General features: G+C 33.9%; 3 protein-coding genes and 1 pseudogene across 5 annotated transcripts; all 4 read left to right on the top strand.

Moving 5' to 3' along the window:
* The first annotated feature begins 647 nt into the window (after positions 1-647).
* LOC139492037 (uncharacterized) lies at positions 648-10,194 on the top strand. 3 transcript variants are annotated; one of them, XM_071280099.1, is made up of 5 exons: positions 648-1,100; positions 1,388-1,773; positions 4,772-5,004; positions 6,154-6,463; positions 8,500-10,194. In XM_071280099.1, the coding sequence occupies exons 1-5, from the start codon at positions 1,060-1,062 to the stop codon at positions 8,748-8,750; spliced, it is 1,221 nt and encodes a 406-aa protein (XP_071136200.1). In that variant the 5' UTR covers positions 648-1,059; the 3' UTR covers positions 8,751-10,194. The 3 variants fall into 3 exon arrangements, with proteins under 3 accessions (XP_071136200.1, XP_071136201.1, XP_071136202.1); XM_071280100.1 differs by having other exon boundaries at positions 662-1,100; positions 4,772-4,992; XM_071280101.1 differs by having other exon boundaries at positions 938-1,100; positions 4,772-4,992; positions 6,157-6,463.
* A 474-nt stretch (positions 10,195-10,668) lies between these two features.
* LOC139493061 (uncharacterized) lies at positions 10,669-13,948 on the top strand. The gene is made up of 2 exons (XM_071281204.1): positions 10,669-10,677; positions 13,466-13,948. Exons 1-2 carry the CDS (start codon positions 10,669-10,671, stop codon positions 13,946-13,948), a joined length of 492 nt encoding a protein of 163 aa, XP_071137305.1.
* Positions 13,949-14,043: 95 nt separating this feature from the next.
* On the top strand, positions 14,044-17,817 carry LOC139493060 (uncharacterized; the record flags this gene model as incomplete). Its single annotated transcript, XM_071281203.1, has 3 exons — positions 14,044-14,493; positions 15,253-15,325; positions 17,528-17,817. Coding segments are annotated over 3 exons (813 nt in total), but the record flags the coding sequence as incomplete, so codon positions are not given.
* A 1,813-nt stretch (positions 17,818-19,630) lies between these two features.
* LOC139492558 (uncharacterized) lies at positions 19,631-21,139 on the top strand (annotated as a pseudogene).
* The last annotated feature ends 3,685 nt before the right edge of the window (positions 21,140-24,824 follow it).

Below are 24,824 nucleotides of genomic sequence, written 5' to 3'. Positions count from 1 at the left end.
TTGCTTTATATATTAACTATTAACAATAAACTTTTTATAATAATTGCAAATATTTAGGTTTTAAACTAGCAATCATTCGGACCAAACAGACGATCGCACATCAGCGTACGGACCATCGCACTTCGGCGTAGACCATCGCACTTCAGCGTGACCATCGCACCTCAGCGTCCCCATCGTACTTCCGAGTCCTACATATTTACGTTGAGAGTTCCTGGGGTGGGGTGTGTGTGTGTGCCAATGTAGAGTTTCATTTATGACTTATCAAGACTTTTTACCGTCTTGACTACCGGTTTTTCTAGTTTCGGGTCCCCCTTAAATAATTTGCCCTTTCATTGTCAAAACTAAATTCTGCTTTCATTAGTAACTATGATAGTACCTCTCCTTTCATATCCATTTTTTTTAAATAAAATTCGGACTTACTTTATAAATTGACCATAGGCCGATATTACATTTTTTTCTCATAAATGAAAATTCATGCAAAAATTATTTTTATATAAAAGTTTTCTAAATAAAATTTGAATTTTTACCAATCATTTGAGATTTAAAATGGCCGCCATGATTATCAGTACATCGAACGACTTAATATAAATGCTACAACGGCGGTGTAGAAAATAGCACTATAAAATCAATTTGTATAAAAATCTTGCACTCAAATATCTTTATTCGAAACACTGAAGAAGTATTTACTGCTTGCCCTTTTTTCAAACCGTTTTAAAATTGTATTTAAACATTTATTTTAAATTGTATAATGTTCACACCCATCACATAGCTGGTAAAAGCTTTCAACAAGAGAACTTCACAGATATTCGAATATAAAAGAAAAATGCAGTTTATATCGTTGTTGTGAATTTATATACATTAAATTAACCAGGTATGCGCAGCTGTCAACGACTATTTCTTTAAACTGGATCTATACATCAAGTCTAGAAAACAACCATATGTCACACCGCTGTTCATCGATTTCGCTGGAAAACGACATTTTTGCTGGAAAACATCATCGGCTATGTTGCTGTGGATTTCTGCAAAACTTGGATTAACTATTCGGTTAAATCTAGAAGAATGTCAAAAGCGATAATCACTAAGATAGGTCTTGGTGTTGGGTAAGATAGTTTGTCGTATACAAAAGCGCGCGTTCTTGTGTCAAACTTTTTTGGGAAATGTTTTCTTTAAATTAGTCTTGTAAGTAAAGGATAAAGTTAGAAGAATTTTGAGTTTTAGGAATACAGGCAAATCGTTTTTGCTTTATTTCTCGTCTTTTTCTGTATGATTCATTAGTTGATGCTGCATACATGTCTATAAAGACTGCGCCCTTTATGAATCACGCGTCCATGATACATTTTCTATAATCTTTAAAGTTTTTCACTTTTAACAAACATGTCTTTTGCAGGTTCTTGTTCGCAACTATTGGCCTTATAGCAACTGTTCATTTAATTGTGACGCTTCTCATCAACGCATCAGGGTATCGGACGTCGTCATTGGTGAACCACGCCCACTTTGACAAGACAACAAAAGAGTGCCTTGATAACGAAGACTGTCCTTGGAATCTTGTGTTTTCAGAACTCGGTGATAAACTGTTATTATTAGAAATGGCATTCAAAGAGCAAGCTTCCGCACGAGAGGGAATCGAGAACGCCGTGAACAATCACACGACAACACATATGTTCACAACAGGACGTTTGTCTGAACTCATATCCAGAATTGAGAACTTGACAGTAAATTACGAACAAATGGACAAAAGAGTGTCATCTTTGTCAAGAAGATTGTTTTCAGATGGTATGTAACTGTAGTCATATTAATTCGTAAATATCAAACTTTTCTGTATACGAAAAAAATATGTTTAATTTTCATCGATTAGAAATCAGCCGAACCCATATTTAAACTCCAAAATATATTAAGCCATCTATTGTAAAATTGTACTGCAAATGAATAGATTGTATATATGTAAATATACCGGTATTCATGATATGAGTATAAACTGTTAAATTACATGTATTTACAACATCATGATAGAACAGTGGCGGATCCAGAACTTTTCATAAAAATGCGGAGGGTGGAGGGGGCGCTGACTGACCTAAGGGGGCCCGCTCCAGTCATGCTTCTGTGATTCCCTATATAATCCACCATTTTTTCCCCTCGAAAGGTGGCGCCGTGCCCCCTAGGCCACCCCCTGTATCCGCCTATATAGAAAAAATATTTCGATCTGGAAAATTATACAAATGTTTGCTTTTCGGATTTTTAAGAGGAATTATACTATATATACATATATAAAGTCGTCATTTTAGAATTTGTGGTTTGTTTAAACATGGAAGTATTATATTGACTTAAGATTTTTCATGAATAAAAATCTTACTATAATTTGAAATTGATTGCAATTTAACCATGTTAACTGAAATGTTTATCATGGCTTGTGAGTATTTTTACTCTTCATTTTTTTTTTTATTTGGTGAAAACAGTCGCGGGGATTTCGTTTCTGTTCTTTTTATTTGTTTTAAGCAGCAAAACCCGTAAAAACTGACATATTTGTCATTCACATGGTCGGTAAATGTCCTTTCCTTGACAATTAAGTGCCAGTCTTTGTAAGAATCAGGCAATTTAGGTAAAAATTAAAACATGATAAGAAAAAACCCACCGAGTTAATCATGGTATTTAATACTAACCATCATCCTGAGTTGAAAAATATTAGTCTTTTGTTTGTGTGTGTCTGGTAATATCAAATAACTTGGTTAGAAAATTGGTTAGAATGATAGCAAATTACAGAGTTATCTCCCCTTATTCGTTAATTTCTAGTGCATTTCAACCAACTTGTATCTGGAATTAATCCAACTTTATAACGCGGATGCATTTCGTTAAAAAAATATAGGCGAACATACTATGTTTATGCAAGTTTATTTAATTGGATATATATAGATTTTTTTCGACTATCCTACACACTTGGAATCTGTAGGTTTTCAAATCTGATTTTTATACTAACGCAAAATGCATAATTTTCAAACTTTATATTAAGATTGGTAATCATGAAAAAATGTAAAGAAAAAAATATTGTTTTGGCGAATTCCATTTAAACAATGTTTCTTTGAATCGACACATTAGTGAAATTTATCAAGTGTTAGTGTAACCTAAAGAAGGAACTTGGTGACATGTTGACCTATTCTGCATTAAATGCAAGTTGAGAGCTCTAACGATTCCAATCTAAAGACCTATATAATACATTACTTGGGTCCTTCAGTTACTTTATAAGTAAATTGTATAAATATAAACCATATACTTAGAGCATTAGTCATACGTACAACCTGTTACAGCCTTTCAATATATTTACATTGAACATGCAGTATGTACGGGATATTACAAATATTCATGTGTATAATATTTGATCGATTTTGGACGGCAACGGATTTTAATTCAAAGAAAAAACTATACTCATTCTTTCAATGATATTTTCTTAACTAATGAAAATGAATAAGATATAATGCATGGTTATAGTATCAATAATTATTTTTTCAATTCAATCAGACTTTTTGCGAATCCACTTCAAACACACTGCGCAGTGGCGGATCCAGAACTTTTCATAAAGGGGGGCACTGACTGACCTAAGGGGGGCCCTATCTAGTCATGCTTCAGTGATTCCCTATATAATCAACCAAATTTTTCCTACAAAAGGGGAGCCAGGGCCCCCCAGCCCCCCCCTGGATCCGCCTATGCTGCGAATTTAAAATATGTGTAGAGTGCAGTACTGCGATACTAGTGCAATAGTGTATTTTTGTTGGAGTAAATGCTTCATATCATTATTCAGTATTCTTTTAACAGTCGTTTGCAGAAATTGCTTTAATAGAAATTCCATGTTGCCATAAGTAATAAATAACTAGACTTAATACTTTTACACAATGCCTTAATGCTTTGAACTTCCAAGATGATATGAAATCTCCATGTAAGCCAGTTCTACTTCAAACTTATCGAGTGTTCCTATAAGCCAATTCTCCTTCGAACAGATTAATTATTTTAATAGTTTGACAGTAACTCAGACAGGGGCGGTTCCATGATTTTTTTTTTGCGTAATTCCATCTAACGGAAAAAATGTTTTTAATCCAACAGGAGGAATGCGTTCATACTTTACACCCCCTATATCCGACTGTCAGATGTATTCCGATATCGAGCTTGACTTGAGCGCAAGAGACTGTGAAAGTTACTTTTGTTCATGAATAATGCCACGAATATACCAAGTTCTGATCTTATAGTTCATAAAAAGATATTTGTTTTAAACTTCTGCCCTTCTTGGTCGTTTGTTACTGTTTAGTACAAGATGTAATTTGTCTTTGTGAAATGAGGTTACTGTAGTATTTGAAAAAATGTGTTGAGTTATGAAGTTGAATCTTTCATTTTTTAGATCATCTTTGTACAGATTATAATTTGGAAAAATTTAAATGAAATTTACGAATCTTTTAATTGATCCTTTTTTAAACACACTGCTATTTCTTGATCTTAGCGTCAACATTGTTGTTATTCAAAGGATGCCACAAAACAATCGAGACATTTGCATGTGTCCACATTTTATTATTGTATCTCATATAAACCCTAAATAAGTAAGCCCGGCGTATGTTGACATAACCCAAATAACAAGTTAAATAAATTGTTCAATATTTCTCTTGTCATAAATAAAGCCATGCTAGCAAATGCATTGCCAAAAGTTTATAAATTGTCCAACCGTTAGAAATCAAGCCGTGCTAGGAAATAAAATGCCGAAAGTTATATAATTGTCCTATATTTTCCTTTTCAGAAATAATCGGTTTCATTTTATTCGTTATTGTGATGGTTGAGGTGGTACGACAGATTAGACCTCACGTGAGACCGTTGATTGATCTGATAAAGAGTAAGATAGCCACCATGAGAGCAAAGAAGGCTCACATGAATGGTGCAGTCATGAATGGTATGACAGAGAATGAAATAGACAGACCGAAGGATGAAACAGACACCATGATAAGAAAAGAGGAGAAAAAGGTTATGTTTCAGGTATTTAACATTGCTAACGCTGTACAGCGAAAAAAACGAAAAAACACCAAAAAGACCTCACCATGTGCAGACAGAAGCTAATTTTCAAGTATTTGTCCTGCGAAATTAAAATTATCTTTTTCTTAAGGCGTGACTTTTTTTTCTTAAAACAAGATAATGAATGTGTACGAGCGTGAGAAACAGGAAAAACATGGCAGGTCCACCGATTTTTTCTTCTTATGTTTCGTATGGTGTACAAATAAAGTTCACAATGTAGGTATTTTGTTTTTAGCCTGCAGTTAAACATCGATCCTTTAACATGTAGGCCAACGCTCCGTGTTGAAGGTCGTACTTTGACATATTTTTTTTTATAAGGATTTACTTTTACGATGTATAAGTCACAATGTATAAGAAGTTCAAACTTAAGTTTACAATACGGACTTCAACACGGATAGCAAACAGCAAGCTAAAAAGAAAAGAAGGTGTGGTAGAATTACCAATGAGACAACTATTCACACTGAGATATCAAATGACACAGACGTTATCAACTATAGGTCACCGTACGGCCTTCAAAATGAGCAAAGTAATACCGCATAGTCTGCTATAAAAGGCCCAGAAGGGGCAAATGTAAAACAATTCAAACGAAAAACTAACGGCCTAATTTATATACAAAGTTATGATTGAAAAACAAATACAAACGATATGAATACACCGCGTTTTGAGGATCATTTAAACTCTTCGAACCCATAACTTACCGCAGGGTCAAGAAATGAAAGAAAGCATTAAAAAAGATCAATATACTTTAAGCGATAAGTAACGAGTAAGGAATATAAGGAATGAGTAATGAATAAGGCATAAGGAAGATATAAGGAATAAGGAACGAAAACGTAAGATGGAATAAGTAAGGAATAAGGAGTAAGGATACGTAACGAATAATAGAAAATAAATAACCAACTTGACGAAATAATGGTAAACATACTTTATTTGCGAAACTCATAAATCAAACTTATGAAGTAAGGTCAAATATCTGTAGTTAAGGTCATAAAGTTTTGAAGTACTCTATTGAAATCTTACAAGTTAAGCTTTAAATTCTGACACTTTAATAAATTCTATTCTCAACAATTTTTAAGTAAACACATTTTTTACAGCTGCATCTTATATCTTTTACAGCAGACTAACTCTCCTAACATATCAATGATACCAAAATTAGGAATTTTGAAGAACGAAGTCTGTATCGTGCTCTTCAAGTACGAAAACATCCCTGTCTACACAAACGTGGTGGAGGCCATGTTGAACCAGTTCTACGACGTCAAAGTCGCCGCTGTTTCGCATCCGTACTTCATGATAGAATCACAGAAAGACATAAACAGCATTCCACATGTTAAACTTTTCATCGTAATTTGTAATAGTCATGGTAACCATACCAACGGAGGTCGTGACCTTTTGGCTGTTTCGTTAAAGATAATGAAACGACTTGGAGGTATGTAATTGATTTTTTTTTCTTGGACCACATTCACGACGAATTCCAACCTTCAAATACATAGTATGGTCTGCTAAACGAAGTGTATATGTTGTGTTTAAAAGCAGAGCGTATAAAAAAAAATAATTCAAGTTGCTCCCAATTTGAATTCGAGTTGACATTCATTTGACAAAAAAGCTACAAAAACGATTATATTAAGGCATACAAAGCCACTTTCCACTAAAAGCATTACAAAATAGAAGCATACCGTATGTCGTGTTCTTTCTTTTAGACGCAGTATGGTAAATATATCATGAACGGTACCAAATTGGCAATGAATGTCTCTTCAGTGATGCTTAAGGCCAAACTATTTAAAAATCCAAATGTTATCAAAAAGTACATCTATCCTGTATTACAAACTATTTGATGTTTTGTAAACTACATGTTAACAATTGAAAAGAAAAACCTAACGGCAATAATTATGAAAAAAACCCAACCAATACTAGTAAGTGATAAACATATCTGCGAGACAGCATCCAATGACAACCACTGAATACATGCCCCTGTCTTGGAACAAGCACATGCAGAAATGGGCTAGTTAAATATGTTAATGAGCGCAACCTTAGATAAAGAACTGGATCTTTCTTTACTGTATATGATACCGAAGTTACATAAGTGTCCTAAGGACCTTACCGACAACGCTATATTATTCAGTCCTTTAAATGCTCCACGAAATCTCTATCTAAATCATTAAAACCAATTGTTTTAGCAATCAAAGTATGATTTCAGAACAAATGTGAAACTACATTCTCTAGATTTGGATACTAAAACATTCCAAAGATCTGTTAAAAGAGTACATTCAGTCTTAGTCTCTTCTCCTTGCAAAAGTATTACAAATTCGACTTTTCTATCCTTTACACCGAGCCTTTGCACAACAATTTCTCATTTGAAAATAAAGACATCTTGAGGGACTATTTATAGTATTCACACCGAATCTACTGACAATATCGTGTATTAACATTTCTACAACATTTGTAGGGATCCTTTACTGCAGATCTACTGATACAATATTATACTAGTGTTGTCAAATCGAACACTTTTAACTAACTGTTTATTCGGATTAACCGGTATAAAAGTTTAAACGATTACGCAGATATTTTTCGCAGACAATGTCTACAGGACGTAGCGTAGAACTTTATAGTGCCAATGAGACAACTCTTCATCCAAGTCACAATTTGTAGAAGTAAACCATTATAGGTCAAAATACGTCCTCCAACACAGAGCCGTGGCTCACACCGAACAGCAAGCTATAAAGGGCCCCAAAATGACTAGAGTCCTTTCATACAGGAAAACCAACGGTCTAATCTACTAGTATATAAAAACAGAAACATTTATGAACCACATCAACAAACGGCAACCACTGAACATCCGGTTCCTAGTATATATATAAATGTATTAAATGTTTACCAATAAAAAAAAAACTGATTTTATTAGTAATTGACAACAAAACGAGGAACCTAGGTGTCATTGTTATATCATTTAGGGGCATGGCATTGCCAACAACTATTACCGGGTAGTGCAAGAAAAGATCAGAAGTTGAAAAAAAGGCATTGTTCAAAACAATCTTCGTTAGGGTTCATTTACATATTGTGACATTAACAGAGCAATACGTTCCAACTTTGTTCTTTTCTTAACGACTATCAGTATGTACTATTATTTCAACATCTCGTTTTTAATAAACAAAAACACATTCTAAACCCCACCCCTGAACTTGTTTGTCATATTGGAGTTTTCATTATAAAACAGTCTTTAAAACTGGGGAGGTCAGACCCAATTCAATATTTTATTTATGTCAGACAAGTTTATAATTGTTATGTGTTTTATACGTAAATTTGTTAATTGAACTTTTTTTTTAAATATGTTCTATTGTATTGTATTGTATCTAATTGTATAATTGTTTGTTTGTATTGCTTGACCCTGTTGGGAATAATTTTGCAATAGATATATCATATATGACATATATATATTAAAATTTCAATAATTCTCTTTTTTTTCAGCGACAATCATCGTGATAATAGGGAATGATGAAGGTTCCGTGAAGCTGCCATCTCACAATCTCTACAATACCAATTTACATCTAATAAATTCAATAGATATGATGCAAGAACTTGCCTATAACAACTTAGTGTTCAGCGTCCAACATGAGATGACGTCATTCCATCAAACTAGTCACTTTCGAAAGACTATTAAGACAGTTTTAAATGCCAGACTAAATGCTCAGTGCAGACATTTGCTTAAAGCTGACTGAGAACATTATAACAATTCACATTTAAAATCGTGAGCTTGCATCTTGGTAAAGATTTGGAAGTTCTTGTTTAGAAGACACAATCTCTCCGCATTCTGACCCCTCCCTCATTCCAAACAAGTCCTTTCGTAATATAGCTGTTTCATATTGAAAAACAGCGCCGCAATTTTAGAGACATTTTCGTAAAAATAAAGTGATTATGATATGATCTTGTTCCTGTGTACTTCTAAACGAAAACGTTTGCATGACGACGCATAGAGGTGTGAAATCCTTTTGGAAAGAACGGACCATAGAAGAATAGGGGGAAAATCTAGATTAGAAAAGGATACATCCCTATGCATATAACCGTCAACATGTATTAAAACAAGGCGCAAGATGATTCTAATGACTAGTTTGGAAAACGGGGCGAAAATGCACGGCAAGATTGTGCCAAGTAAAAAATAACAATATTCAAAAAGATTTAAGTGGGATAACTTTGACTCCTTAATTAGTATTATTAATTCATTTATTTGTATTTATCTATTTATTAACGAGGCTCCTCATGGGGATTGGATAAGGAATTGTCAATTATTTTGTTATAAATGTATACAATTGCATCCTTAAATTTTCAAAGATTAATTGTTTAGATTATGAGATTAACAGGTAGCCAGCCCTATGAGGAACCTCATTTTTTATTCAACAAAAGAGACGAAAACTGTCTGATATATGTCAAAATTCGCCCTGTCCAATTTCATTAAGGGAACAACCACTTAACTTCAAGGGACGTTATGGCTTGTCTGTGTCAGAAAATTTTGTTTTGCAACGCTATCAATCAAATTATTTTTTTCAATATTTAACACTATAAGGTACGGGGGAAATCTGGATTTAGAATATTGTTTTTGTCATCTGCTTGGTCAGATTATCTTTTTTAATCAAATTGGGGATCAGAATATTTTTTTCTTTAACGTTAAATGGTTGTTCCCCAAGAGCAAACAGTTCCGTCTTTAGGTTTATTAGTGTGATTAGAGTTTTTTACCAGTATTTGTACGACTATTACAATTCATTATTTCTTCCTCATCATTTTGCCTATCTCTAAATCGTCTTTATTTCATTGAAACTTAAAATTACCATGCATTCATAAATTATATATATATATATATATATCATGCTTATTTTTACTGGGGAAGCTTGGTTTTAAAAGTAAATGTGTGTTTGTGTTTGTTTGTATGAACATTGTATTATGAATATCCTGTATAAGAATAATAAAACTATATGACATGGTAACGAGAGTTGGCGAGATGTTAACAATAAAATTTTCAAATAATATTAAAATCACGCTCAAGATTTACACACTGTAGTCAATATATCTTTATTACCATTCGTGTGTATGTAATGATTGTTTTCAAATGGATGCAAACTATTATATATTGTTGATTACTTTGCCAAAGAAATAAATATTTTTTAATAATTTTTTAAGTGATTTTATCCAGATGACCATATAGATTACGATGGCGTATGTCGAGTTATAATAAATACCATAATGATTTTATGTTTTGCCGTTTGGGGCTTATATTCGACAGTTAAATGTTTGGAAAGTTCGTCATTCGTGTTTGAAATAAACAATGTACTGTCTGAGTGGTGTACATTTTGCGGTTAAAAACAGCGAAAATAGTGATAATGTTTCGATATGCAATATGCTCCCTACTAACTTCTGTATAGTTTCTAATGTTCTTCATCTTTGAAATTCAGTTCACATTTTTGGCGGCTTGAGCTATCTGGTATATGTATAAAAAAAGAAGATGTGATATGATTGCCAATAAGACAACTCTTCACAAGAGACCAAATGACACAGAAATTAACAACTATATATATATAGATCACCATACGTTCTTCGACAATAAGCATAGCCCAAACTGCATAGTCAGCTATAAAAAAAAACGAAATGGCAAAGGTAAAACAATTAAACGAGAAAAAATAAAGGCCTTATATACGGGTTATGATATATAAATACCGTAAGATGGTGCCAAAGGAACATTACCATCCAAGAAAAAAATATTTACCTTTCTCATAAGAAAGCAGGCCTTAAACATTTGCAATCAGATTAACCGAACGACTATTTATATTGAATAGGAAAACTGTTTTTGATTAGATTGTGTTGACGCGTAGTGTAAAGAGTCAAAAACTGTACACAAAATGACTATCAAAGGCACGTTATTTATCTAACACATTCAAAGGATTTGTTACACTCCAACAATAGTTTATTCCACTTCTCTCATATATATTGATATAAAAGTTAATGATTAGTTCTTTGATAATAGTTTGATAACTAAAAACTAGTTAAAACTGAAAGATTAGTTGTAGAACACTTACTCATGTTACTGGAGGCTGAGATGTAACTATATTCTTTAGGTTTTATTTATGAAGTTTAGGTAACTACTGTATAGTAAGGACCTGCAAATGTTCAGAAAGGCCTTAAACTGTGATATGGTTATGATGAGTTTGTTAACTATGTGACTCTCTATGGAGCGCACGGACTTGAATGAATATGAATTTAAAATTTGATTCTTAAGAACGTCCGTGTAGTATTTACGGCATATTACCACCACATCGTTGGCTTCTTTTGTCGGCCGGTACAAACACAAACCGCTTTGAAAGTTCTTGAAGAGTATTTCTTTTTCTGGAACACACTAGGCGTATTATGTACCCTTTTTTTATTTCTAAATTATTTAAAATATGTTATATACTTGAATATCGACAAAATTCATACATTTTTTCAAATAGGAATCAGAGATATTTTTTTTTATCAGAGTTTCCCCCTTTACACCAATTTTCACAATTTGTAAAAGAGAAACAATTATAGGTCAATACCTTTATAAAAAGGAACTGGACAATATCTCTCCCATCTCCAAGTTCCAAAAACTCTGAGCTGATATAAAAAATATCATCAATATGAGAACCAAGTCCTCATTATTCTGCCTCCTCTGCCAGGTCACACTGTTCAGTTATTTTGCGAATTGAAAATTGAAATAGCGGGTTGGTGGTAAGGGCAACTCTTTTCCTTTCTTTATTTTTCACAACTCCATTCCGGTGCTCTGGATCTATGTAACTTATCAAACACTCTATTATCTGAATTGTTCTTATCTTGGGATTGGTCAGGGGGCTGAGCTGCGTCAGAACATATCCCCTTGTCAGAGGTGGCCATTCCTGTTAACATAGGGATAAATTATAAATAGGGGACGGAAATAAACTACATTGGCTAGAGGTATAAGGGGAGGTTGAGATCTCACAAAACATGTTTAGCCCGCGGTATTGTTTTCGCCTGTCCCAATTTAGGAACCTCTGGCCATTGCTTGTCATGTGTCACTGTGTTTGTTTTTAAATTTTGTTTCATTTATACGTTACAGAGTTAAATGTGACGTTCATTATATACTAGTATATATATCTTAAATATAGGCTCCGTGTTGAAGACTCCGCGTAAACGTGAAAAAAGGCGCGTCTTCTATATTTTTTTAAGAAGTAAACACACGTTTACTTTTGGTTGTAAAGTTGCATTTACGCAGTTTGTCATGTTATCCTGGATACACTGACTAATCATATCACATAGATAGCTATTCCTACGTAAAAGGCCAAACTGACCATTTTTGACAAATATATAGATACAGCGATTTTATAAATGCATGATATGACATGTATTTAATTAATTGAAAAGTCAAAACCGTACACAAGTAACAAAAATATATTTCTTCCGTAAGCGTAAAACCCTCAACGTATTTTCATTAGTGGACATTGATTTTAAACGATTACGTTACCCGAATTTTTTTATCTCCGGATTTATGATATTTCTTGAAGCCTGACGAAGGTAAATTTGCCGTAAAAATGTTGTCCTCAGTTGACCACTTACTCCTGATGCTATATTAAATATTATTATGTCGTTTGCTTCGATTAAAATTAAATATATACAATTTTGCATTACATGAATATAATTTTGGCAATCAATTTTTTAATTTCATGAAACGATAGCCATTCATTTATTATTTGTAATATAATAAATTGCAATTGAAAATAAACTCTTTTTAATATTCTTGTGCTGGCCTGATAATTGATTACTTTTTATGCATACGAATGGATTGTTTGGCTTGAAGTATTGTAGGTCATGTGACATATTACAAACGACAAGGAACAGGAACTAACAGAAGCACTTTTCGTCGCCCTTTTATTTAGTAAAAATAAATGATCAACACGTTTGATTGTCTAATTTAATGAATGTTATATATTCAAAGGATTGGTTGTGCAATATATCAAATTCAATAAAAATGTCAACATCACTAGACGATATTCATTTTCACTAGAAAAAAAAGATTACTAAAAGCGCGCCTGTTAAAACCGGTCCCTTAGTTTTCTATGTAGTGTTTTGTAACCGTATTTCGTCGTTTTTTTTTTATTGCAATGCTCCTAAAATTTTCATATAAAATCATTCATATCAATATCGTTGTATCCTTGCTCCAATTTGTACTTCTACCGATACAAGTTGAGTTACAACCTTTACTATTTTTAATACAACCGCTATTACTTCAACTTCTACCGCTACAAACTTCTAACGCTATTACTTCAACGTAGTAGTTGTACTTGTAGCGGTTAAAGTTGTAGTAGTTGCGGTAGTAGTTGAAGAAGTAGCAATTGAAGCTGAATACGTAGGGGTAATAGTTGAAGAAGTATCAGTAATATTTGAGGTATTATAGGTAGAAGTTGTAGAAATAGCGGTTGTAGTTATAGTAGTTGTGGTAGTAGTTGAAGTAGTACTTGAAGTAGTAGTTGAAGTAGTAGCAGTTGTAGTTGAAGCTGTAGCGGTAAAAGCAGAAGTAGTAGTTGAAGTAGTAGCGGTAAAAGTTGAAGAAGTAGTAGCAGTAGTTGAATCAGTAGCAGTTGTAGTTGAAGTTGTAGTGGTGGTAGTTGAAGTAGAAGCGGTAGTAGTTGAATCAGGAGCAGTTGTAGTTGAAGTTGTAGTGGTAGTAGTTGAATCAGGAGCAGTTGTAGTTGAAGTAGGAGTGGTAGTAGTTGAAGTAGTAGTGATTGTAGTTGAAGTAGTAGTAGTTGTAGTTGAAGTTGTAGAAGTTGAAGTTGTAGAAGTTGAAGTTGTAGCGGTAGTAGTTGAAGAAGGAGTGGTTGTAGTTGAAGTAGTAGTAGTTGAAGTACCAGCGGTATTAGTTGAAGTAGTAGTGTAAGTAGTGGAAGTAGTAGCCCTACTACCCCTACTACCAAATCCACGTCAGCTACTACCGCTACTACTTCAACTTCAATCGCTACTACTTCAACTACAATCACTCCTACTTCAACAACTAACGCTACTACTGTAACTACTACTACTTCAACTACAATCACTACTACTTCAACTACTGCCACTCCTACTTCAACTTCAATCGCTACTACTTCCTGTACTAACACTACTACTTCAACTACTACCACTCCCACTTCAACTAAAACTGCTAACACTTCAACTATTACCGCTACTACTACAACTACAACCGCTAATATTACAACTACAACCGCTACTATTACAACTACAACCGCTTCTTTTGCAATTTTTACCGCTACTACCGCTACTACTTCAACTACAACTGCTGCTGCTTCAACTACTGCTACCATTAATTCAACTACAACTGCTCATTCTACAACTTTTACAGTTACTAATTCAACTGTTACTGCTACATATTCAACTACAACTGCTACAACTTCAACTATTACTACAACTACGACTGCAACTACTACTGCAACTACTTCAACTTCAACTTCAACTACTACCACTACTTCTACAACTTCTACCTCTACTTCTTCAACTACTACTGATAATACTTCAACTATTACCGCTATTTATTCAACTACAACTGCTACACATTCAACTACAACTACAACCGCTACAACTACAACTTATACTCCATCTACTTCAACTATTACCGATACTACTTCCAACTACAACTACGACTGATAATACTCCAAGTACAATCGCTACTACTTCCACAACTACCGCTGGTACTACAACTCCAACTTCTACTACATTAACTTCAATTGCTTCTACAACCACTACTATTTCAACAACTACCGCTAGTACTAAAACTACAATCGCTACACCTTCAACTACTAGCGCTACTACTTCAACTACCACTGCTACTACACCAACTTCAATTGCTTCTACTACAACTACAACCATTACTACTTTAGCTACTACCACTACTACTTCAACTAGTACTCCTACTACTTCAATTTCAATTGCTTCTACTTCAACTACAACAGCTACTACTTCAACTACATTCCCTATTACTACAACTAAACTGCTACTACTTCAACATCAATTGCTTCTACTTCAACTACTACTGCAACTTATTCAACTACTACCGCTAGTACTACGACTACAATCGCTACTACTTCAACTACTAGCGCTAGTACGACAACTACAAATGCTACTACTTAAACTTCAATTGCTTCTACTTCAACTACGACCGCAACTAATTCAACTACTACCGCTACCGCTACTACTACAACTACAACCGATACTACTTCAACAACTAGCACTACTACTTCAACTACTACCGCTACTACTACAAGTATAAACGCTACTTCTACATTTTATCGCTACTATTTCCACTACTTATGCTTCTACTTCAACTACAACCGCTACAACTTCAACTACAACTGCTAATTCTTCAACTGATACCGCTAGTACTTCAACCACTACCGCTTTTACTCCAACTACTACCGCTACACACTTCTACCACTATTACTTCAATTACTACCGCTACTACTTAAACTACTATCACTATTACCGCTAATACTACAACTACAACCGCTTCTACTTCAATTAATACCGCTAATACTTCAACTAATACCGATACTACTACAACTATTACCGCTACTACTTCAACTACTACCGCTAGTACTACAATTACAATCGCTACTACTACAACTATTACCGCTATAACTTCAATTATTACCGATGCTATTTCAACTACAAATGCTACTTCTTCAACCGCTACTACTACAACTACTACAACTACTACTACAGCAACAACCGCTACTACTACAATGTTTACCACTTCTTCAATTTCAACCGCCACTACTTCAACTACTACCGCTACTAATTCATCTACTACCACTACTACTTCAACTACTTCAACGACCACTGATACTATATCAACTTCTACCGCTACTTCTGCAACTACAACCGCTACTATTACAATTCTAATCGCTACTTCTACAATTTTTACCGCTACTATTCCAACTACTACCGCTTATACTTCAACTACTACCGCTACTAATCCAACTACTACCGCTTCTACTTCAACTACTACCGCTTCTACTTCAACTACTCCTTACAGGACATATCTACAAATCAAGACTGAAAAATGATCGTGAATGTATATACACTTTTCCGATAAAATCTAAAAAAAAAATGAAATATAAATACCAGGTTACAAACCTCATATATCCGAATCGCATCTCTGGACCCACACACATAAGTAATGCCAAAAAGCAAAACACCAGAAAGCAGGATGCATATATGACAAACCATACGATCAAATAGGCAATATTAGTACAAAGACACACAAAGGTAAAATTGTCAAGTACATAAAATAATATTTTTAAAAGCAGAGTCAGCACCTAGAATCTATAACCCAAGGCTATCCTGTATTATTTGTTAAGTTGACACTGAATATTATTTTATTAGGTCTTGGTACTTTCCAATGATTTTTTTTTTTTAGAAAAACATACTTTTTTTACAAAAAAACCCACACACATAAGTAATGCCAAAAAGCAAAACACCAGAAAGCAGGATGCATATATGACAAACCATACGATCAAATAGGCAATATTAGTACAAAGACACACAAAGGTAAAACTGTCAAGTACATAAAATGATATTTTTAAAAGCAGAGTCAGCACCTAGAATCTATAACCCAAGGCTATCCTGTATTATTTGTTAAGTTGACACTGAATATTATTTTATTAGGTCTTGGTACTTTCCAATGATTTTTTTTTTTTAAAAACATACTTTTTTTACAAAAATAATATGATCTTTTTCAAGTGATAATATTTTTAATTCACTGACTATATGAATAAAGATTAAGTTTAAACTATATTATGATATATTGGGTCGTAACCATCATAGATATATAACCGCGTTTTGTCGCCTTTTGTGTTTTCCTAAATATAGAACTGGTTTTTTTTTTATCTAACTTAAAATTAATGCACAATTTTATTTAGTAATTTGAATCATTTTGACAGGCATGATTGTTTCCCCCTGATTTATTCCACCTTTTGAAAATGCAGCAGATTTTTCACAGATTATGAAATAGAATTACACTTAATTGCATTCACGATCCTATACATGTAATTTCAACCGTTTGAAGGAACTGAATTAGATTGAAATTAATTTCTTTTAGTTGTCTGCCCATAGACCGTTATTTGTATTTCCGCGGGATGGGATATAACCATTCAGCACGACAGGGCCGACTCGATTAGATGTGTTTCCCAGTTAACAGTAAACATGGATTCAGATACACCCTCTGATGAAATATCTTTGCGTACAGTTTTAGACGCGGTTAATCGTCAAAAGAAGGATATTGAAGTTCTTGTGGACACCAAAATTAGCGAAAAGATTAATAGTTTGCGCGACGAAATCCATGGCACAAGCCAATGTATGAAATCCCAAGTCAAGAAGTTGAAGTCGAACTCCTAGTATAAATAGCGTTCTGAAGGTAATAAAATTCAATTCAATGGTAATACTGAAAATTTAGATTGAACCCAAGCTCTTTGGGCTATTGACAATGGCAAAGCTGACTATGCCAGAGACATTATTTATTCGAGTACAGAGAGGCTTAAACAAAGAAATAAGGTAATAAAGATCGCGGATACTTCTGATGGGAGATGGTACACCGATCGCCAGTACGAGGCAAACCCAATTGCTAGTGATTCAGAAGATGAGTCCAAGATAATCAGAGCCGAAAACAGGGTCACCAGGAAGAAAAAGGCAAAGGGCAAACCGGCAGGTAAACAACAACAGATTCCTTCCACTGCCAACCCTAGCTTCAATCCCTAACAGCCCTTTCGAGGGGACCAGCCGTCTTGGTATGGAGGTTTCCCGTATGCACAAGACCAGTACGCTGGAAAATCTCAACGGGTACCATGCTTCAACTGTGGGTCGTACAAGCACTGGATAGTTAAAACTGCCCCTTCTAAAACAACAAGACAGCAGCGCCACACAAAAGAAACTAGTTTTGTAAAAGATCAGTATAATTTTTTACACAAGTTCTTTAGAAAATTTGTTTGAACCAACTTTTAAACATGACTATTTCGAATATGAGCAAGATGGTACTGCTATTATTGATAAGGGTAGGCTGAAGGAAAATATCCAATTTTGGATAAATATTGGTGCTTATGATTATATTATTGTTCAATTGAACGAGATCTAGATATGTGCAAGATTGTGTCAGAACAAGTTAAGATAGATTTAGTTAAAAATGGCTTTGTACCTAATGCCGAAAAATCATTGTTGGAACCTACTAAACGTCTGGTTTGGTTAGGCACATTTATTGATACAGAGTAAGGCTTTTATAAAATACTAGATAAGACGATACATTCTGTTGATGACATTATATCTTGTTTAACAGGGCGTTAAAGCGTGTACGTGAAAAAGTTGCATCAGTTGTAGGTCAGATAATATCTACATACTTTAATAGTTTTTGGAAATTTAGTTTATTTAATGACTAAACATTTAACTATAGACGTGAACACATCTGCGTCTTGTTATTCTTATATGTTAGTATTATCTACAGTGACGCTAGTGATACAGGCTTTGGAGGTTATATTGTAGAAGCACCACAAAACATTGCACATGGTATATATAGTAATAGTTCAACTTTGAAGGAACTTTCAGCGGTAAAGAAAGTTTTGCTGTCCTTAATTGATTTGTTATATGGAAATAAGGTCAAATGGTTTACAGATAACTAATATGTTGTGAGCAGTGTAAGCAAAGGAAGTACAAAAACTATTTTACAGAATTTAGCCTTGGACATATTTAGCGCATGTTTGAAGTACACTGTCAACATTGATATAGTTTGGATACCTAGAACACCAAACGAAAAAGCTGATTTTCTGAGTCGCATCGTTGATCATGATGAGTGGGGAATATCACATTATATTTTTCAATTGATACAATATTTATGGGGACCTTATGAAGAAGGTTGGTTTGCTTCTGACCACAATTTCAAGTTACTGGTATTTTATTCAAGATTTTGGAATGAAAATTCTGCTGGTATTGATGCTTTCACAGTAGATTGGTTTGGGGTTAACGGTATTTTTGTACCGCCTATATTTTTTATACCACGTGTTTTTAATTACACGAGACATGCAACGCTGTAGGTACATTGATTGTTCCTTGTTGGCCATCGGCAAGTTATTGGCCTATGTTATGCCCAAATGGGGGCGATTTTACAGATCATTTATCGCATATGTGGAATTACCAAGCGGTAAGGAGTTTTATACTCCTTGTAAAACCAAGAAGGCCATTTTTTGGTAATACTGATCCTACATTCAAGATGTTAGCTTTGAGGTAAGATTTCTGAAAATAATACTATTAAATATGAAAGAAGGTTGTAAACCAATTTTGTTTATTAAGCTGTTTATGCTTATCTGTATTTTACAGATGATATTTTAAAGGCGGTAGTAGTGCCTTGTGTGTGTACTAACGTTACAATGCATATCTGAATTTCAGATTATGGCATTAAGGCTATAATTGTCCTTTTTGAGAACTATTATACTAACAAATACAAATGCTTATGTTCAGCATTTAAGACTATTGTATATAGTCTTGTGAGATGCACTAACAAATATTTTTCTGTTGGTAGTTTTATCTTTTAAGATGCTGCTATTGTTTAATTATTGTTTATACATGTGTTTTTGCAGGCTTATGAATCTGAGATTATTTTTTTGCCACCAAATCTCCATACCAATGTTGATGTTCTTATGGATTTACCTTGCGGATCTAAAGCTGACAGTACCGTTTAAACTGACCATGCAGGATTTATCCGTTGGAAAAAGTGGGCCTTTCATAACGGTATAAATGGTTGTGATATTTTACCGGTAAAACCTGTGCACGTTGCCCTTTATTTATCTTCATTAGTTCAAAACAGTCAAACTGCAAGTCCGGTAATTTCAGCATTTTATAGTATACAATGGGCACATCATATGATTGGAAAAACGTCTCCTTACGAAAATTCAGTTGTGAAAAATGTTTTAGAAGGTGCAAAACGGCGCTTAGCTACACGAACGGAGAAAAAGGAACCAGTTACTCCTGAGTTCTTATCTAAAATGTATAGTTCATTATTTAAGGAATATAATGTTATGTCAGTACTCACAGCGTATTATTTGCGCGTGTTTACTTGCTTATTCAGGATTTTTGATAGTATCCGAGCTATTAAATATACGTATATGTGATATCAAGTTTGAATTAGGTTATGTATCTATATTTATTCCGAAAAGTGAAACTTGATATTTATCGTGATGGCAATTCTGTAGTAATAGCCTGTATGGATTCCGATATGTGTCCAGTAAAGAATTTAAAGTTATATTTGTTGTTGGCTGATATTTCGCCGGATTCAGAAGAATTTATTTTCAGAAATTTATCAAAATTCAAGGATTGATATGTACAAAAATGTACTTCGGAAGGATGATAAACCACTGTCTTACACACGTATGAGAGAATTATTTTTTGAAGCTTTTCCACCATTTGTGTCATATATTAAGAAGTATGGATTGCATAGTTTACGTTCTGGTGGAGCTACAACTTGCGCTGATTTAGGCATTTCCGATCGATTGTTCAAAAGACACGGTAGATGGCGTTCAGAGACCACCAAGGATGGTTACATTAAAGACTCTTTAAAAGAAAGATTAATTGTTTTTGAAAACTTAGGTTTATAACCTGACATTAACTTTTTATTTTCAAAGTGAATTAAGTTCTATAAGCAAGATAAAAAAATTATTGCCCGTTCTTTGTAGTTCAGCACATGGCACTGTCATGTGGGTATTCAATTTGAACTTCAGTTTGGTTTTTATTAGTGTTATTTGTATAGAGTTGGGTAGTCCATGGGCGTTAGTAATTGGTAGAAGAAATGTAATTTCAACCGTTTGAAGGAAATGCATTAGATTGAAATTAAGTTCTTCTAGTTGTCTGCCCATAGACCGTTATTTGTATTCTCGCGCTTCATTGGATATAACCATTCAACATTCTTGCTTATGTGAATTTATTAATGTTTTGATTTCAGTAGTAATTATAAATTACTGACTATATTTTGTCGACATGATATTATGTATCATAATGTGCAATTAAAATCAGCACATGGCACTGTCGTGTGGGTATTCAATTTGAACTTTAGTTTGGTTTTTATTAGTGTTATGTGTATTTACATCCCAGCTCCTTTGTTCTAACAGGAGTGATCTGAGCCGGATCACCCCAACCAGATCACCCCAGTTTAAGTTTCTTTATTATGCATGCTTTCCTTTGTTCTGTAACATTTTGGCGGGAATGTCAAATCCAGTATAAAACTTATAATTAATTATACGGAGAAGACTATGAATCAAAATTCACATAGAAAAAATCCAGTGTATATGCTGGGATTCGAACTCAAGACCTTTAGCATATCAAGCCACGACACATACCACTTCACCAGGACGACTGGATATGAACTATCAGAAATTTAACATACTTAAAGGAAGAAAGATATTTTTATAACTGGGGCGAGTTGGCAGACCTTTATTCAGTGGGGTTTAAACCCTTTTCGTTAAATAAATGAGTTGTCAGACTGATTGTTCAATTCGATTTTACACTTTTTTAAAGTTGGGCGAGTCGGTTACAAGAGTGGGGCGATTTTTTCATAAGGTGGCGATATAGTGTGGGCCGATTGGCCAGTGGGGCGGTTTGACATTGTTTGATATCTACTCATCGTGTTAGGGGCGATATAGTGTGGGCCGATTGGCCAGTGGGGCGGTTTGACATTGTTTGATATCTACTCATCGTGTTAGGGGCGATGTAGTGTGGGCCGATTGGCCAGTGGGGCGGTTTGACATTGTTTGATATCTACTCATCGTGTTAGGGGGTCATAAGGGTATACATCATATAGTAATATATAAAGTATATTATAATGTTTGTGTTGCGTTCTAAACTAGATTTTATGAATTGTAAATGGTTTTTCGTCTAATCTAAAACAGCTGGGATGTAAAATAGTTATCCCATTCGGACTTGGTGTGTCAGTGTAAGATCACCCTCTGGCCTCCGGCCATCGGGATGATCTGACACTGACACACCGCGTCCTTATGGGATAACTATTAAAGAGTTGGGTAGTCTATGGGCGTTAGTAATTGGTAGAAGAACATATCTTTCACGATCCGATTGCAATACTTGACCACTTTTAGTTATTTTTTCACGATAAGTTCTCTCGATATACCGAATGACACTGTGTACTATTACCTCTTCATATTTAAAACATGACATCATATGATTTACATTCGATACATATACCACCTCAAATACCGTTACTTTTCTAATGATCATAACTGTATCAATCACAGATAAGGGTGACGAGTTATTCATTTATCTAAAGTGATTTGTCGTTCAAAGTATCATGATAACTCAAGTGCCTGGAAGCGCCCATAGTGTATCTACTTATAGTAGTTAAAGATGAGAAAATGTAAGTTTTATATGAAATGTGACCTACTAAAGTAAAGTACTTTATTTCAATATAAATGATACATTTTAGTTTGTAATTTTATGTCATTATAAAATAAGAGTAAATCTCACTATTTGTTGCGTCAGAAGCGTATTTCTGGGTTTAGTAGAATAGAATGATATACAAATGGATGAAAATTATATATAACACTTATACAAATATTTATATATAGTTATTACGGTGAGGTTGAATTCCTGGTCATTTATTCATCATCCACACTTGAACTTATCTGAGAATAAAAATACATCTATGTACCTTAACCTAACTTTCAGGTATAGAGATGTTTTTTTTTACTGAGACAAGTGTTTGTGACCAACTACAAGAACTTGCGGTCATCCGATGTACTTCAGTACTTTGATTTTATATTGATTTATATTATTTTATACAAACTATTCATGGATATCGTCTTTTCCTGTATATATAGACAAAATAGTGTACTGACTTGATATATCAACGATATAAGGATGAGGCTTAGAAACAGGGAAATGGGAGGCTCTGCCAAACTTTTTCCCCGTTTGGGGCCGAATCCTTATATCGTTGATATGTCAAGTCAATTGTTGTCTTTATACTGCAATCTAGATATAAAAAAAACATGTTCATTTGTTGTTTATTGTGTGTTATAGTTATTTATTTTATTTAAATATTGGGGATAAAATCCCTTTAAAAAGGCCTCACATCTGGCGGAGAAATATACAACACAATGAAGATCAATGAAATGTACATTACCTGTTGAAACCAATCGATGGTGAACGAATTCGTTTTAGTATGTACTAAAATATCAACATTAAGCATAAACCATAATCATTTATAGGTTTTAAACAAAAAAATATTAACAAGTGAAATATGTTTTTCCAACAATTGTATAATAAATAAGTTTGAGTCGTTCCACGCTACAGGCTGTAGTGGTCGTCGTGAATATTTTAAAAATACAGTTCCAGCTCTACTATTTAAATATTCATGAGGAAAAGTGATATCGGGTCAGTGACTGTATTTGACATAGAAATATACAGTCAATGCATTTTGACTGCTCAAATAGAACGAGTGCAGTATAAAGCATTATATCACCTGCTTGATCGAATGAAAATCAATTGTCATATTCCTGGCTTATATTGACAAACGGACGGTAATATGACAGAACTAGTAATTTTCAAGTTTTTTTTTAAAACATGTTTTTATAGGCTTATTAAATAGCTATAAATGTCTTTAATTTTTTTTTTATGATAACAATTGTATAAACCAGTCAGATATGGCTATCTGTTACTTTGCTTAAAAAGCCTCAAGTACCGGGAAACTTCTAAGTGTTACTACTTATATATATATAAAGTATTTCCTATATGAACACTTCCTGGCTGGTCTGTATAGAACAGATTCGGACAGCTCTATCTAATAATATAGTTATAAAACATATTTTTTAAATAATGAATTACAGTTATAAATTGTATCAAGAAAACGCTTAAGAAGCACGCAATATACGGAGTGTCATTTCACTAAGTGAATGTTGATTGATATCTTCAATCCTGCGATACTAAGACATTGAACTGTTCAGATAAATTTCAGAATATTATACGGTGTAAATTGAAATCATTTTATGATTATGTTTACACGATCAGGTTCAAAAAGTATTTACGTCTTCGTCTTGCATTGCCAATGAAGGCTGCCTTGATAGGCTGGTCCTCTCCCTTGCAACATACGGGTATCTCAGATACATATCGGAGCCAAGCAGATAAAGGACAGAGAACCAGTCTAGCTGCCTTGACTGCTTTAGTCTGTTCAGTTATGGTTCAGGTTGTGATTAATAATCAGTATTTATCCAGGGAGTCTCGAAACCATGTTTAGCTTCGGCTAAGCCATTTTTTGTAAAAAGCATCGTTTAAGTTTCAACTTCTTTTAAGATAACGTTTGGCATTTAAAAAATAATTCAATCGTGATTAGCTATAAAGCATGCGCTACCCAGCAAATGTTCCATTGGTTATTTTAGAAAATATCCAGTCGTATATTGTCTGTTGGGCATCTGTTTTGCACCCCCTCCAAACAAAAAAAACCCAACCCAAACAAAAACAACCTCAAATTGTATGGTTAAGGCAAATAAAAATTTCAAACGCACCGGGAATGATATCAAACAAACTTACAATCATCGCATAATAAAAATCACCTTAGAGACATGTTTTTGTGTCTTTTTTTGTTTGCTTTAGTTTGTTGTAAGTACTGATCTAATGAGCTTGCCTTTTCCAACAGGTTTTCCTTGTTTTCTGTTATGTTTTTCAAACATATTCCAAGTCAGGAGTTTTTATTTGATTGTTTGTATTTGACCGCTATGTCTTAA

Source organism: Mytilus edulis, chromosome 10 (genome assembly GCF_963676685.1).
Source record: "Mytilus edulis chromosome 10, xbMytEdul2.2, whole genome shotgun sequence".
Classification (NCBI taxonomy): domain Eukaryota; kingdom Metazoa; phylum Mollusca; class Bivalvia; order Mytilida; family Mytilidae; genus Mytilus; species Mytilus edulis.
This window is presented reverse-complemented; position numbering and strand designations above follow the sequence as displayed.